Source organism: Heterocephalus glaber, unplaced genomic scaffold (assembly GCF_053883595.1).
Source record: "Heterocephalus glaber isolate CG9 unplaced genomic scaffold, H.glaber_assembly_v1.0 deba00001564, whole genome shotgun sequence".
Taxonomy (NCBI): Eukaryota; Metazoa; Chordata; class Mammalia; order Rodentia; family Bathyergidae; genus Heterocephalus; species Heterocephalus glaber.
In genome coordinates this window covers 15,857,773-15,874,719 of record NW_028258351.1, presented here as the reverse complement: position 1 = coordinate 15,874,719, position 16,947 = coordinate 15,857,773, and the positions used below count along the sequence as shown (strand labels likewise).

At 38.6% G+C, this 16,947-nt stretch overlaps 1 protein-coding gene and 1 pseudogene across 4 annotated transcripts in view; one reads left to right on the top strand and one right to left on the bottom strand.

The window, feature by feature from the left end:
- The window catches only part of Zzef1 (zinc finger ZZ-type and EF-hand domain containing 1), a 140,751-nt gene that overhangs the window by 10,151 nt on the left and 113,653 nt on the right, over nt 1–16,947 (top strand). For all 4 annotated transcript variants that reach the window (XM_013076794.3, XM_013076795.3, XM_013076793.3 and 1 more), the window contains exons 2-7: nt 3,805–3,949; nt 7,048–7,242; nt 9,165–9,336; nt 10,504–10,703; nt 12,346–12,556; nt 16,535–16,651. In XM_013076794.3, the coding sequence (XP_012932248.1) occupies nt 3,805–3,949; nt 7,048–7,242; nt 9,165–9,336; nt 10,504–10,703; nt 12,346–12,556; nt 16,535–16,651 (1,040 nt within the window). The remainder of the gene's footprint in view (nt 1–3,804; nt 3,950–7,047; nt 7,243–9,164; nt 9,337–10,503; nt 10,704–12,345; nt 12,557–16,534; nt 16,652–16,947) is intronic.
- Nucleotides 14,332–15,644, bottom strand: LOC110344412 (hypoxanthine-guanine phosphoribosyltransferase-like; annotated as a pseudogene).

Genomic DNA, 16,947 nt, shown 5'->3' with positions numbered 1-16,947 from the left:
CTCAGTAAAGCTCATATTAAGAATATCTTTTTGGGGCCAGGGATTTAGCTCAGTGGTTTCGCCCCCTGCTGTGCAAGCACAAAGACCTGAGTTCGATCCCTGGTACCAAAAAAAAAAAAGTATCTTTTTAAGGGCCGGGGATTTAGCTTAGTGGTACTGCGCCTGCCTTGCAAGTGCAAGGTCCTGAGTTTGATCTCCAGTACCAAAAAAAAAATCTTTTTAAACATTTCTCTGAAAATGTTGATCATCCTTTTGAAGTTTTCTTCTCCATACGTAGTCTTTCTTTTCTCCTAGTTGCTTTTTCTATGTTTCTTTTTTCTTCTTTGCAGTGCTGAGGGTTGAACAAATGGCCTCATGCATGCTAGGCAAGTGTTCCACCACTGACCTAAATCCCCAGCCCTTTTTGCCCTGTGTTTAATATTAAGGCTTTTCTCAAATGTTTAGTGGTTCTGGGCTATCCACTTGTTAGAGAATTAAGGATTATGGGCTGGGCTTAGTCAGTGGTAGAGTGCTTACCTTGCATGCATAAGGCCCTGAGTTCAATCTCCAGGATCACAAAAGGGGGGGAAAAATGTGCAGGTGGGGTGGCAGGGTGGGGGAATTAGGAACCAGGCATGGTGGCACATACCTGTAATCCAAACACTCTGGGAGGCTGAGGCAGGAAGATGTCACATTCAAGCCCGGCTCAAACAACTCGGTGAAACGCGCGCTGTCTCATTAAAAAATAAAAAGGGCTAGAAAGGTAGCTCAGGGAGAAGGCCCTGGGTTTAATCCTCAGTATCACACACACAAAAAGGGATGAAAACCCTGGATGCTGTATGTGCCTGGTTTGTCCACTGGGGAACTTCTGTGGAAGATGAGTTGATTGGGCCCTTTTATTGGGAAATTCCCATGTCAGGATCTATAGGTCTGTTCCCTTGGTCTCACCAGGCTCCTCAGAGGAGACTTTTCCAGTCTCCTGCCTAGAAGGTAATGAGACTGTCTGCTAACATTCTGGGAGCCCTGGGGAATCTATAAACGTAGCAAGTAAACATCAAGCCCCCTGCTTTTAGTATGGCATTCTCACTTTCAGATGTGTCTGGTACTTCCTAGTCAGTCCTCTCTAGAGAATCTACCAAAAATTGAAGAGGGGAATCTGCCTTTTTTCTCTGTGAAAAAATTTAAATATAAGATGGTAAAGGTTAACATAGAATGACTCCCACATACCTATTAACCAGTTTCAATAATTACCAACTCAGGGCCAATTTTATTTGATCTCACCTGTTTCTTCTTTTCCCATCCAAATTATTTTGAAGAATATCTTAACATCATTTTATCTATAAATAAACTATTATGTATTTCTAAGAGGTAAGAACTCTTAAAAACAACAACAACAACAATACTATCATCCTTTCATCTCAAAAACAAAACTCTCACCAGGCGCGGTGGTGTATGCTTACAATCCCAGCCCTTGGGAGGAAGATCACTGAATTCAAGACCAGCCTGGACTACATAGTGAGTTCCAGGCCAGATTGAACTACGTAGTGAGACCCTGTCTCAGAAAAACCACCTGGCGACTCCTGAAGATCAGCATTTATATATATATTTTTAAGATCAGCATTTACAATAAAAATTTTAATTTGATCCCGGTACCAAAAAAAAAAATCAGTATTTATCCAGTAATTACTAATTGCTTTCTAAAACAGACTTTTCACTAATCAGCTCCACTTTCAACAGAACTTGTTGCTACCAATTCCTGCAGTGTAAAGCAGCTTGCTCCTTACTGTTGCCAACTCCCAGTTTAGGATTCCACTTTCTTGGGTCATTGAACTTGGAACTATCCATCTATCTGTATCTCAGCTTCTTTTGTAACTCTTACATCATTTCCTATTCTCTTTGTCATTGTGCTTTCGTTCATTTATTTTTTTCAGACAGGGTCTCACTATGTTTACATTAGCCTTCTGAGTACCTGGGATTACAGGTGTGCACCATGTGCTAAAAAACAAAATACATCAAATCTCTTTATAATATCATAGTAGGATTTTGGAAGGAGAGAGAGGTAAGTACGTTTGTTCAATATGACTTCTTTGAATACTTTTGATGGCTGGCTGTCCACTGTTACTTTGAAGTCCTGAAGGACAGGGTGGACATTCCTTTCCAGAGCCTCCTAATTAATCTTTGTACCCCTCTGGCAACAAACAACTCTACTTTTATGATGAATTCTTCCCTTTAAACTTCCATTTAATGAAGTTAATTTTAACTGCTGCTTCCCTTCTTCACCCATAGCATATATTTCCCATTATATTTGAAGAGAAGAATTCTGTTACTCCCAGTCATTTCTCCTTTGTAAAGGTTCTGTGGTCCAGGCCTGTAGCTCAGTGGTAGAGCACTTGCCTAGCATGCGTGAGGCCCTGGGGTTCAATTCCCAACACTCAGAAAAGTGTTGATATTTAAGAGGTCATGGTCCTTCAGCTGTACCCTATATGGCTGAACACAGTGCACTTTCTAGTCTTCTATTATGGTTTTTCTCTGCTTTCCACTATTTCCTTTTGGTATGTATCTTCACTCAGCTTTCCTAATTGTGTCTAAACAGAGTAGAACAAAAATACCTTCTTTCCTGTTGAGCGTTATACCCTGATTAGTGTAGTCTTTGATCCTGTTAACTTTTAGATAATTTTGTCAGGTTGAATAGAGGCAAAATGAATGCTATAATCTTTCCTTCGCATGTCACTTCTAAGTTCTTTGTCCCTCATCCTATATTCATTTCCATGGTTTGGGGGAGCCAAACATAAGGATTTGCGTTTGTTCCTATTAAATGTTGTACTATTACAAGGTCTACAAGGGGATAAAAATAGGGGTATTGTGTCTGTCATGAAACCTCAATGGGATATTCCCATATTTTACAGAGCAGAGAAATAAGGAAAATGGGCAAGAGTTACAAGGAAGAGAGGCTTACTTGGAAAGAAAGGTAGAAGTCTCCTGAGTATTTCATGGTGAAGAGGTCTGTGAGTGCATGTTCTGAGAGCAACAGAACAGAAGCCATGGTGAGGGAGGACTTGGGATCCAGGGAGAAGGGTACAGTTGCTCTGTGAAGAAGATTTTGGAGGCTCTGACAGTGGAGTCAGGGACACCGGAAGCTTCAGATTAGAGAAGGGGGACACTGTTTGCACTGGTAAGGGCTCTCATTGTATCGGACTCTGCTCACTTGTTTCTCATCTGGGTAGCAGCAGCTTGTGAGTTCAGTCATATCTGCTCCATCCTCCAGATCAAACAGCTAAGGCTTCTGCAGGTAAAGAAACTCACATAAAGTCACATAGGGACAGACCAGGATTCACACCAAGTCCCATGCTATACCATTTTCCACAGATGGTCCCACACAGGAAAGGAGCAAGGTAGATTATATTTGAAGGTTAGTGGAAACAGGTCTGTGAAGCAAGTAAAACAAGTTAGTTTTTGTGTTCAAAGAGTGTTTAAAAATCCTGAGATGCTACCCTAAGCCAATTCTGATTTTTGTTTTGTATTTGACACTCTGTGACCAGTTGAAAAAATTTGTGGTGGATACTTTCTTTTGAAATTATTTGTGTGAAGAGGGGCAGAATTACTCTCATAGAGGAGAGACAAGATGATAAAATTGTATATATGTGTATACTTACATACATATGTGCTATGAAGCACAATGTGCTATGAAGCACGATTTCTTTAAATGATATATGTGGACTCTTCTCTGTACAATCAAAACAATAAAATTTAAAAATCCCTGGTCCTGAGAATTGTTTTAAAAAGAATGAGGGCATGTCTGATTTTCAGACATCCGTTACCTTGTAGGCCTTTGCCCAGTTTGATGCTGAGGGTGATGGTACAGTTGATGCTGAGAACATGTTGGAGGCCCTCAAGAATTCCAGTGGAGCCAACCTTCAAGGGGAATTGAGCCACATCATCAGACAACTGCAAGCCTGCTCTCTTGTTCCAGGTAAGGCTCTTTTGTGAGCGCACACTAGACTATTCACTCAAAATCAAAATGAACTTTGCTCTATTACCAATTGAAATTAGGCAAACTTGTGGGCATCATGAGATAAGCTCCCCCAAAGCACTGAACTACTTTTGGTATGGTTATTTCTTTCATTCTCCATACCATGATGTCATGATGTCTGGGCAGTTCTACTTCTTTTTTTTTTTTTTTTGAAACAGAGTCTCACTATGTAATTTAGGCTGGGCTTGAACTCATTGTGTAGCCCAGGCTAACCTTGAACCCACAGCAGTTCTCTTGCCACAGCCTGCCGAATGCTGGGATTAGAGATATGCACCATAATGCCTGGTCTTTTTTTTTTTTTCAGTCTTGCTTTATAATCCAGGCTGGCCTGGAACTCGCTGTGTAACCCAGGCTGGTCTGAAATTTATAATCCTTTTACCTCAGCCTCCCAGATGCTGGGATTACAGGCCTGTATCACCATGCCCTATTCATTTCTACCATTTTTATGAACTTTTGTCAAGAAACTGACTTCCTTAGTGGATCTCCCTATTCAGTCTCTTAAGAAGCCTTTCCTGTATCCCCTACTGTATATTCTCTTAGAATTTTGAATTTCAGGGCCGGGGATTTAGCTCAGTGGTTCCGCCGCCTGCCTCACAAGTGCAAGGCCTCGCAAGTGCAAGGTTCTGGGTTCGATCCGCGGTACCAAGGAAAAAAAAAAGAAATGCAAAATGCAAAACATTTTTCCTAGTCTCATGGTAGTTAAAAAATATACTTTGGATTATACTTAGCTAGCTTTTATCTTAGCATTTATATATTACTCCCACCTTCATTGGCAGCATGTGAACAGCATCAGGAGCTTTATTTGGATACCTCAGAGAGATTTGGGGGAGGAGAGGAAAGGGGTGTCCATCAGTGAGTCCACTAATAAGTAATACCTATTGCACTACTGTGCTGGGTTCCTGTGGTGAGGCATGACTAGGTAGAGAAAAAATTAGGATCTATGGATCCCACAGTGCTTACATAGCAGGCTCATGACTTCGGACTTTCTAGTGAAAAATTTCTGTCAACACCCAATTTAAAAGAATTGTATTTTCACAGTCCTAGGGCAAACCTTTTTGAGCCGAGGTCATATCTGTGGTGGCATCTTACATTTTCCTGGTCCCTCTCTCTCATATCCTGTCACACTAAAATTAGTTCCTTGTGTATTGTTTATATTGGTGCTTCATAGAGAAACAGCATCTTCACTGAATTCATCGAACCAAATTCATTCACTTACTAGGTGGTTCAGCCTCTAAAAATACTTCCCATTGCTGGAATAAGGCTGTTTTGTTTCGTTTTGTTTTTGGTACTGGGGATCGAACTCAGGACCTTGTGCTTTCGAGGCAGCTGGCTGAATCACTGAGCTAAATCCCCAGCCCTAATAAGGCTGTTTTTTGATGTGCATTCTGAGCAAATTAGTGCAGCTTCAGCACTGTCATGAATGTGAGGCTTGGGTCCCCCTGTGCGACGGGAAAGGGATTTCCTAGACTTTTTAGTCTTTAGTCTTTGGAAATCAGCAGTCTCCAGGGTTTGGGTAGGACATATAGCCAAATAGGCTGCTTTGAGAACAAAATTTCTCCTTAGCTTCCAATTTTACCTTAAAAATGAATACAGAACTTCTGCTCTAGTGAATCTGTTTGTTTTACCATTAAAGGCAACTTCCCTTATAGAAATTTCTGAAATCTTGATCTGAGTGCTGCTTAGGTAGGTGTCTTCAGTTTGTGATTCATGGAATGATAAAATTATGTTCTTTTTTGTTATGTATGATTAATTAGAAACTTACCAAAAAACCATCTCCAAAATTTAGAAATATATATCTGAGTGTCAGGGAAAGCTGTCAGGTTATCCTTGTTTCATTTAATCCCAGCAATCCTGGGTTCTGAGCACTTAGTTCAAAGCATGTTAATGTAGATGAGGAACCAGGAAAGGATTTTATTCAGCAGTAGATGTGATCTATTCTGTGTCTTCATAAGATTACCTGGATAGGACTGGAGATTTAGTTCAGTGGCACCGTGCCTGCCTGGCAAGCACAAGGTCCTGAGTTCAATTTCTGGTACAAAAAAAAAAAAAGATTACCTGGAAAACAGTACATGAGAGGCAGTCAGGGCTGTTATTTCATCCATTCTGGTAGGACATCTGAGTAGATGCTGCAGCCAGAAGTTGCTCTGGAGAAATCACACTGAGGAGGAAGACCTGAAATGATGGAAGGAGAAAGTGAGAAGGGATATTCTCGATCCTTTTCTTTCTTGTGGACATTTTGGTATGTCACCTGGGCCTCATTTCCCTCAACTGTAAAACAACGACACCTATACTTTCCATGCCTACCCCCTCACCTTGTGAGGACCAAATAAAATGATATGTGTGCAGGTACCTTACAAAGTATAAATGTATAACTGTGGTAATGGTACTAGTTATATTGTCATTATTATAGTCTTATGTAGAGTAATATAAAAGTAGTTGTGACTGGGCGTGGCGGTGCACACCTGTAACCTCAGCACTCGGGAAGTTGAGTCAGTGAAAGGTCACTGAAGTTCGATGCCAGCCTCGGCTACATAATGAGATCAAGGTCAGCCTGAACTACATAGTGAGATTGTGTCTCAAGAAAAAAGCAAAGAGTAAAAAGGGTTTTTCTCGAATGCATAAACTTTACTCCTAGCCTATACCCTATGTGCAAAACTTCTTTAAAAACCTCTAGTTAGTATTTAAGTGCTCATAATTTTTTTTTTTTTTTTTTTGCTACCTGGGATTGAATTCGGGTCCTTGCACTTGCAAGGCAGGTGGCGGAACCACTGAGCTAAATCCCGGCCCAGTGCTCATACATTTTTGAAGTTTGGGTTAAAACAATTACTGTTCAACATCTTCTAAAATTCTATTCAACTAAAATGGAATTCTTAGTGGTTCATTTATTTAAAACTTATTTAGATGATAAATTATAACAATTGAAAATACTGATGAAGATTGTTAATGGCTACATTTAATTCAGCCAATTCATATAGGGGAATGTGGAAATTATTGTGGTGGCTTCCCTAAAACACTACAAATGGATTGTATCTCTTCAGGTTTCATAGACATATTTTCAGAGTCAAAGGAGGGCCTTGGTGTTCACTCGTCAATGATACTGCGCTTCCTGCATCGCAATCGGATCTCTAGCATGGTGATTCCCTACCCAATGTTGGACCACTGTAATAACATGTGCACCATGCGGTCTTCAGTTCTGAAAGAGTCCCTGGATCAACTAGTACAAAAAGAAAAAGGTATGTCCAAAAAGAAAAGGTTATATGCATGGAAGATTTATCATCATTTTTCTAAACCTAATTTTCATTAGGTTTTCATCCTTGTCTTTTTTTCTGAAAATATAATAGTAGCCACTTTGTAGCATAAGAATGCCTGCCTGCTTGCCTGCCTTCCTGACACAACTTAATTTATCATCATTTAGTCCTCTGTTCAGGGATGCCTTTCCTTATTATTCTATCTGATTAATGCCCTTCACTCCATTCCACCATACCCAACCTTCTGGTCATTATCAACTTTATAGTTTTGTGGGGTTTTTTTTTTCCCAATACTGGGGATCAAACCGAGGGCCTCACACCTGCTAGTCAAGCGCTCTATCACTGAGCTATATTTTCAGCCCACCTTTGCAGGTTTCGTGGTCTACAAAGCATTTATTATCTGAAGTCATAGCATTATTTACTTGCATTTTATTTGTCTTGTTTACTTCCTTATCCTTACCACCTTATCAAACTGTCTGTCACATAGTAGGTACTCAAGGAGTAGTTGTTGAATAAATAGGGGAAGCCACCATAGACTCATTTAGTGATAACAGGTTAATGATGTCCAGAGACCTGTCTAAGGAGCATAATAGAATCCAGAAATAAGCCCAAGTACACTTGGGAACAGAGAACCAGATAAAATCAGTCTTATAAATCAAGTTGGAAAAGTGAATTGTCAACATACAGTAGAGTTAGGGCAACTGGTTAGCCACTTTGAGAGAAAATAAAACTAGATTCTCATTCTATTTCATTTACTAAAATAAATTTTAGATCAGAAAGTTCAACTAGAAAGAAAATGATAAGAGTACCAGAAGAAAATAGTCACACTTTTATAAAATACAGGACTTTTTTTTTTTTTTTTTTTGGATGGTGGTATTAGAGATTGAACCCAGGGGCCACTGAGCTACATCCTTAACCCTTTTAAAATTTTTTATTTTGCAAAAAAGTCTTGCTAATTTGCCTAGGCTGGCCTTGAACTTGTGATCCTCCTGCTTTAGCCTCCTGAGTAGCTACTGTGCCTGACACAGGACAGCCTTTCCAAACAAGGCACGAAATCTAGAATGTATAAGGTAATTAAATTAGACTATATGAACATTTAAAGTTTTTGTTTGTTTGTTTGGTTGGTTGGTTTTTTTGATATAGGGTCTTGCTATGCAATCCAGGCTGGCCTTGATATCTCTGTGCAGCCCTGGCTGATATGGAACTTGCTATACTCCTGCCTTAGCCTCTTGAGTGCTGGGATTATAGGCATGTACTACCATGCCCAGCTAAAATTTTAAAGTTCTTTCCAGCAAAAAATGTAAGTGTCAGAGCACAAGTGAAATTTTATATTTTATAACATACATGTATTTCACTATATTTTTTCACTATATTTTTTAGTAACTCTTCTCTTGGGAAATTGCTTAACTCTCTTTTCCTTAGCTTTCTCATTTCTAAAATGAATTAATATACAAAGAATGCATGAAAAATTTTCTGGCTCATAGTAAACACATAAGTCAATATTAGCTATTATATGTGCATGTAATGTACACATACAATGTATATAAAATATGTGAATTGATAAAGTGACTAATTACCCAAAAGAAAATAGAAGCGTGACCAGTACCTACTCAGAAACACAAGTGGCTTTAAAAAGCCTTAAATATAATTAAAGAAATGTAAATTCCAAATGTAAGACATCATTTTCTTCTTTTGGCATGGTTTTGCAAACTGACCAATTTAAGTGTTGAATTTATAATAAGATAATGGGGCAATACTGGCCAGTGGGTTCTTTGGAAGGAGAATTTAAGGAGCATTTACTGTTTCTAGTGCCAAAGTGCCAAGCATATTTCTGTTATTATTTTAAATGACTGGTTTTTTCCCCTTTGTCAAAGAGACGTTATGTGATAAGCTGGTTTTTCCTATAGAAAGCCCTGGAGATCTAACCAGAAGCCCAGAGATGGATAAACTCAAGTCAGTTACAAAATGCTATGCTTATATAGAAACGTCCTCCAACCCCGCAGACATCGACAAGATGACAAATGGAGAAACATCATCCTACTGGCAGTCAGATGGCAGTGCCCGCTCACACTGGATTCGGTGTGTGATATGTTTTCATTGCTTTTGGAATGTTTTCTATTTACCCGCCTAGTTCTTTTTTTCTTATCTTGAGTAGCTATCTGTGAAGATGTATTCAGAATCAAATTAAAGGAACCTATAATCCCACTACTCTGGGAAGCTGAGACAGGAGGATCTTGAGTTTGAGCCCAGCCTGGGCAATTTAACAAGACTCTTGTCTCAAGATTAAAAAAAGTTTTAAAAGGCTTGGGATGTAGCTCAGTGTGAAGACCTTGTATTCAACCCACCATACCACACAAATAAGTAAATAAATAAATTCAAATAAAAAGAAAAGAAATCAAAAGGAATTGTGTAAAATCATGTAACTTGGCTCATATATTTATAAAACATAATTTCTTGATATTCTAAAGGAGGAACTAGCATTTGACTGATACTGTGCTGATTTCAGATACTTCTGTTAGTTTACCAGGAAAGTTATCATAAGGGGCAAGTAATTTTCTTATATCTTCTGTGATTATACTTTTTAAGATCCCTTCTGTATATTTTAAAAAGTTATTTTGTGAGTTGGCTAGTTTTGAAGAGAGAATGGTATACTCAGGAATCTTGGATAGTAAACTTTGGTATTTCTAGAAATTCTGAAGCTGCTGTCTAAATTTTCACCACTTCCTTCAGAAAATGGGCTAATTTCAATTGGTGGAAATAGAAATAATTGTCTTGTTTTCTCTTAGGTTCAAATTTGACCTTTAGCCATCTAACTAATTTATAGATGAGTTTTAGGGTATGTAGTTTATAATTTGCTTCTTGCCAGGTAAAGAAATTTTCTTAGAGTGTTCATATTGTCCCTTTCTGTCTATATTACTAACTTTATAGGAAATATAAGATTAATCTTGAACTGAAAAGCTTTTTAAGAATTGGGAAAATCGGGCCGGGGATTTAGCTCAGTGGTTTTGCCACCTGCCGTCCAAGCGCAAGAACATGAGTTCAATCCCCAGTACCAAAAAAAAAAAAAAAGGAAGAATTGGGAAAATCATACGAACTTTGAAAATCATAGCCAGCATTTCAAGTTAGATGGTATTAGGAAAATCAGTCTTCGGGTATACCAACTATAAGATCTTTGAGATGGAATTTGTGGGCCTACCATTTTTTGAACCATATAAACATTTGTTTCTTCTGCTTTCTGTTTTTCAGTTTAAAAATGAAGCCAGATGTTGTGCTTAGACACTTGTCTATTGCAGTGGCTGCCACTGACCAGAGCTACATGCCGCAGCAGGTGACAGTGGCTGTGGGGAGGAGTGCTGGTGATCTTCAGGAAGTCCGAGATGTGCACATCCCCAGCAATGTCACTGGCTATGTGACATTACTGGAAAATGCTAACATCAGTCAGCTCTGTAAGTCAAACAAGGGGAAGTAGAGGAAAAGAAGGAAAGTAATATTTTTATAGCATGAGGACCTCTGAAGTGGAGAAGCTCTTAGTTTTGAGATTTGATTTGCTTCTCCTGATATATACAAAATGGCCATTATTTTGTCTATAAAAATTAGAAAAAAGCAGTGAAGCCTTTTCTTTAAAATATTTTATTCTTCTTTGCTTATTGGAAATTTAGAAAAATAAAAATAGACAAAAATACTCAAAATTCTATACCCAGGGATTGTCACTATGACTACCTTGGTGTAGATCCTTTCAGACCTTTTCTTGTGTTTTTGTATTTATGTGTGTATGTGCATAAACATGCACAGACATACACATATATATATACACACTTTTTCTAAAAAAGGATTATATATAGTTTTATATATATATAGATACTGTATCTTTTTATAAAAATGGTGATATTGTGCTTATGTTCTTTTGTATTTTTCAATGTTGTGTTGTCATATATTCATGAACACCTTTATTTAGTGTTGTAAAAATATGTCTTAATTCTAACCCACCTCTTACTCTTGGACATTTAATTGTTTCCAGTTTTATACTATTATAACTTTCCTGCACACTAGCATTTTGGAAATAATCACAACTCTGTGATTTCTTTCCAGGCTTATTTCATTCATGGAGCCGGAATGCTTCATGTTTTATTTCATTTCTTCTAATGCTTTCCTGGGCCAAAAGAAGTGTTCTTACTTTGCTCAGAGGAACTGAGGCCTAGGGAGGTAGCATCTTTGTGTCTTGCTGATAGGCAAAGTAGTTAAGCTTGTGGAGTAGAAGCTTCCTGCCTTATACGATGGTGCTTTTTTCTCTAAGCTGTGTCCTTTTTAAAAATTTTTTTGTGATACCAGGGATTGAACTCAGGACCTTGCGCTTGCAAGGCAGGCACTGTGCCACTGAGCTAAATCCCCAGCCCTAAGTTGTGTCCTTTTTAACTTCTTACTGTCTGTCTTCTCTCCGACCCAATAAGAAATTGTGACATTTCCTGAAAGTGAGTCATATCTGTGTCATCTGTTTGGACTTGATTGTTAAAGAGATATTCTCGGGCCAGGGATTTAGCTCAGTGGTTCTGGTGCCTGCCTCACAAGCGCAAGGTCCCAAGTTTGATCCCCGGTACCAAAAAAAAAAAAGATTCTCACACTGCTTGTAAGCCAGCTACTGTTTTATAACTCAGTTTCAAACTCAAGGAAGAATTTAGGAAATTCTTAGCATGTCAGGATTTATAAAATGCTCTCAGTATAATTTCCGAGATTCATAAGTTCCTAAGAAATTTTATAATAAGCCACCCTCAATTTTACACATTATCCTTATGACGTCTTATATTCATCAGTATTTTTATGGCATTTTATTATGTACTAGTTCCCCAGCACACCTTATTTATGTCATCAAAAAGTATCTTCTGTAGAATTTTCTTCTTTTTTTTTTGGTACTGGGGATCAAACTCAGGTCCTTGCACTTGCGCAGCAGGCGGCAAAACCACTGAGCTCAATCCCCGGCCCAGAATTTTCTTCTTGAAATGTAAATTATCATTTTGCTTTTAGTCAAGAGCCTAGCATTTACTGAACTGAAGAAGTTAATCCAATACTGAATTTGTTGTTTGTGCTTGACAGATGTTCAGATTAACATAAAGCGTTGTCTTAGCGATGGATGTGACACCAGAATTCATGGTCTGAGGGCTGTTGGCTTTCAGAGAGTTAAGAAGTCCGGGGTCTCAGTCTCAGATGCTTCTGCAATATGGTATTGGTCTTTGCTGACATCTCTGGTGACTGCTTCCATGGAGACAAATCCTGCCTTTGTCCAGACAGTGCTGTACAATACTCAGTAAGTTGCTCTCTGTTTACCGTCCAGTCAAGATGCACACATTCTCCTCCAACCCTGCAGGGGTGTCACTGAGCAGCCTTCTAATGTCGGGCTCTGTCAACAGCTCAGTCGGGCTACCTGTTTTCTGTTTGTACCAGTCAGCTTTCCTTCTTCCCCTCAGCTTCTCTCTTTGATTGGTGTTCTGACCTTCTTGTCCCTCTTCACACAGTTCCTCCATCAGCTCTCTTAAGTCCTCAGTCTCGTGAGCTCAGTCATGCTATTCCTGTTCCTTATCTACTGGGGAACAACTCCACACGTTTACGTAGCACTTAATATTGGATAGAGCATTTCCGAATACTGTATGTTATTTTGCCTATTGACACTGAAATGTTCCTGTCTCAATTATTCTCATTTTATGAGGAGGATATTGTGACCTTCTCTGAGGTCACACAGCCAAGCAGTGAAGATCAGTTTGAATCTAGGTCTTTGGACTCCCAAGTCAAGAGCTCTGTTCACTAATGAGTGAAATCTTTTCAAGGATACTAAACTAATTTGTTTCACAATGTGGAGCACCTTTGAAAATTTTCTTTTAAAATTTATGAGGGCAAAAACTAAGTAGTAACACTTAAGACAAACACAACTGGAGCCAGGGATTTAGCTTAGTGGTTCTGCTGCCTGCCTTGCAAGTGCAAGGTCCCGAGTTTGATCCCCTGTACCAAAAAGACAAACACAACCAGCTTTAGTAGCAACAAAACATTAGTATTATATGTAGGTTCAATAACTGATAATTTTTAGTTAAGTTCTATTGATGTAGGCTACCAAAGCATCAGCCACTGGGAGATTGCTACTATTTTATTCTCTAAACATCTTTTGAGATTGCTTTCACTACTAAATAAAACTTTTCAACAAGTAACTTTGTTGGCAGTGCTAAATCTGAAGTATAAGAGTTGACCATACTCCTTTAACCCTTTTTGCTTTAACGTTATTTTTATAAACCATTCTAAATTTAGAGAAATATGGCATATATAATACAGGAATTCTTATTTCTTCCTCATTTGATAATAATTTGTCAGCCTGGTACCCCGTTGTCCCTGAATACTTAATGAGTATTTCCTACAAACAAGACGACCATCAAGATTAGGAAATTAACATTGATATACATTGCTACCATCTAATCCTCAGACTCCATTCAGGTTTTACAGGTTGTCCCAGTAATGTCTTGTCCCTTTTTTTTTTTTCATTTAAAAAAATTTATTTATTTGCATTTCAGAGAAACTGTTGACAAAGATTAATGGGAAATAGTCTTGAACCAGTGAAAAAAAAGAGTCAACACTACTGAAACACATTTTTTTAAAATTAAACAAATCTCTTAGATGCTGTCATTGATATCAGTGAAAAAACTGACTGCTTCTACTCTGCTAAGCACATGGTGATACATATTCAGTCACCTCTGTTCTTTCTTGAATATACAAAAATTAAAATACCAATTTAAAAAATAATATTTTTCTCTTTAAATGTTTCTCTTTTTTTTGGTATCAGAGATCGAACTCGGGACCTTGTGCTTGTGAGGCAGGTGGCAGCACCACTGAGCTAAATCCCCGGCCCCTCTTTAAATATTTCTTACAGATATGATTTCAGTATTCTCATTTAATAGTGGTGTAGTTTATGAGATTTTTTTTTTCCACTCATAAGTTAAGCAACCCACCCCAAGTTCCCCAAGGGAACTGATATTCTGTAGGCTCATAGTGCAAATAAAAAGTTCAAGAATGCAGCAACTAACATTTCTAAGATATAAAACAGATAAAATTCTAGAAGGTTCATGTAGAAAGCTTTGCTGAGTGGATGGCTACAAAACTAGAACATTGATAATTTTGCTGGTGATATCAGTAAGAACTCCCAGTGTTTCTTGACTCAATTTGCACTCTCATTTTAGGCTTTGTATTTGGCTTTTCCAGTTTCACTGATGACATAAACATGATTCAGATCCCTGAAATATTCATTATAGTCAAGGGCATATCCAACAGCCGACTCATCTGGAATTTCAAATCTAACAAAGTCTGGCCTATATCCAACACTCTGAGAAGTCCTTTTACCAGCAAGCTTGCAACCTTGACCATCTTTAGATTATACTGCCTGACCAAGGAAAGCAATGTTTGCATTGTTTGTTAATTATATCCTCAGCGATCAAGACTTTTTTTTCTTTTTTTTTTTGCTTTTTGAGACAAGGTCTCACTATGCAGTTCAGGCTGGCCTTGAACTCACTTTGAGCCAGGCTGGCCTTGAACTTGCAGTGGTCCTCCTGCCTCAGTCTCCCAAGTGCTGGCACATAGGCATGCACCATCACCCCCAACCAATCAAGACATTCTTTCTAGTTAAAATTGAGAGATCATCTCCACTAATTACTTTTATATCCACTGTTGACTGATCATTACTGTAGCTCTGCACAATATATGTATTGATTATAAAAGGAAAAATTACTTGAGTCTGATAAAATCTACAGTCAGGAATCCATTTGTCACAATTTCTATTGAGTACTTTAATCCAGCAGGTCAGAAAGAATTTATAGCCCTCCTTGAGAACAGAGAGCTACAATGTAATGGCCTCCCTTCTCCTTCGTCAGATCTTGAGCAAGCCTTTCAATGCTTCCATAATTAGTCCATAAGGAATAAACACTTTTTCCAAATCTTCACTGTAATGATCAGGAATACAAAATAAATCTGGGTTATAATCACCACACTGAGGCTGTGAACCACCATAACGGAGCCAACTGGCACAACAGCTGGCAGCAGTCTAAGAAGAAGGAAGCTGGCGGAGGGGCAGAGGAGCAAGCAGAGAATAATGTCTTTCTAATAAGTTTAGAATTGTATTTTATTGTCATATCTATTTAGTTTTCTTAAGTCTAGAACAATTCTTGAGTCTTTGTCGTTTATGACCTTGACATTTAAAAATTACAGATCAATTATTTTGAAGAGTGTCTTACAATTCCAGCTTAGCTGATGTTTAATCATGAATAGATTTAGGATCTACATGTTTGGCAGGAATACCATAGAAGTGATGTGGTGCTCTTATCACATCCCATCAGGTGGGATACAGCTTCACATTGCTCCATTGCTAGTGTTTGTGACATTATATTTGATTACTTGATTAAAGTGGTGTCTGCCAGATTTTTCCACTGTAAAGTAATTTTTCCTTTTATAATCAATACATATATTGTGCAGAGTTACTTTGAGACTATGTAAACATCCTATTATCCTGTTTTTTTAATCCTGTTTTATTATCCTATTTTTTATCCTGTTTTTCTATCCTTATCCTGTTTTTATTAGTAAGGACTCATGGATTCCTGTTTTATTCCCTGGGTTATAATTAACTACAGTTTTGATGCTCATTTTGTCCCAGATTTATCTGGTGGCAACCCCTTTAACCTGGCTTGTGTGTCTTTTTGACACATCTTCCTTGTTCTTAGAACACTTCCTTTCTCTCTTTCTCTCTCTCTTTTTTTTGAGACAAGTTCTCACTGTGTAGCCCCACTGGTTGCAAACTCATAGGCTTAAGTGATTCTCTTTCCTTAGTTCCCAGTAGCTGGAATTATAGGCACACACCACTGTGCCCAACTACTTCCTTAATTTATGGTATATGATACTCAAGTAGCTGAGTGTGGCGTTGCATGCCTGTAATCCCAGCCCTCAGTAGACTGAGAAGGAGGATCGCTGTGAGTTTGAGGCCAGCCTGGGCTACATAGTGAGTTCAAGCCCAGCTTGCACTACAAAGCTAGACCTTGTCTCAAAAAAAGGCCAGGGATTTAGCTCAGTGGTTCTGCCACCTGCCTCGCAAGCACAAGTCCCAAGTTTGATCCCTGGTACCAAAAATCATTCCTTCATTCCCCTGCCCTCTCCTCATCCCCACCCCCACAAGGAATTAATCAAAGCAAGCTTTTCACAGTATAATTTTATCTTATATCACTCCTGGCTTTGGTTTGATTTCATACATTAACTTTTCTAGGAAGGCACTTCAGCACATGCCTCCACTCTCCCTCTCACCGGGATCTACAGATTTCTCAACTTTCCTATCTCCCAACGTTCTAGAAGAAGTGGACAGCTTCCTCATAAGGATAACCAGGTAAAATCAAGGCTGAGATACACCCTTTGTGGGTGAACTCACTATGTAGCCCGGGCTAACCTCAAACTCCCAGCAATCCTCCTGCCTCAGCCTCCCAAGTGCTGGAATTACAGGGGTGCATCACCATGCCTGGCTCTGAAACTTTTTTCTTAATCTCTTAAAGAACACCACTAAAAATGGTCCATTTTTAGGGGCTGAAAAGAAAAATGAAATAATAGTACACTCATTTGAGCTGGATAGCTCACCCATCTGAGCCAGTAGCTTGACAGAAGGAACACTTATGTAGGGACTCTCAG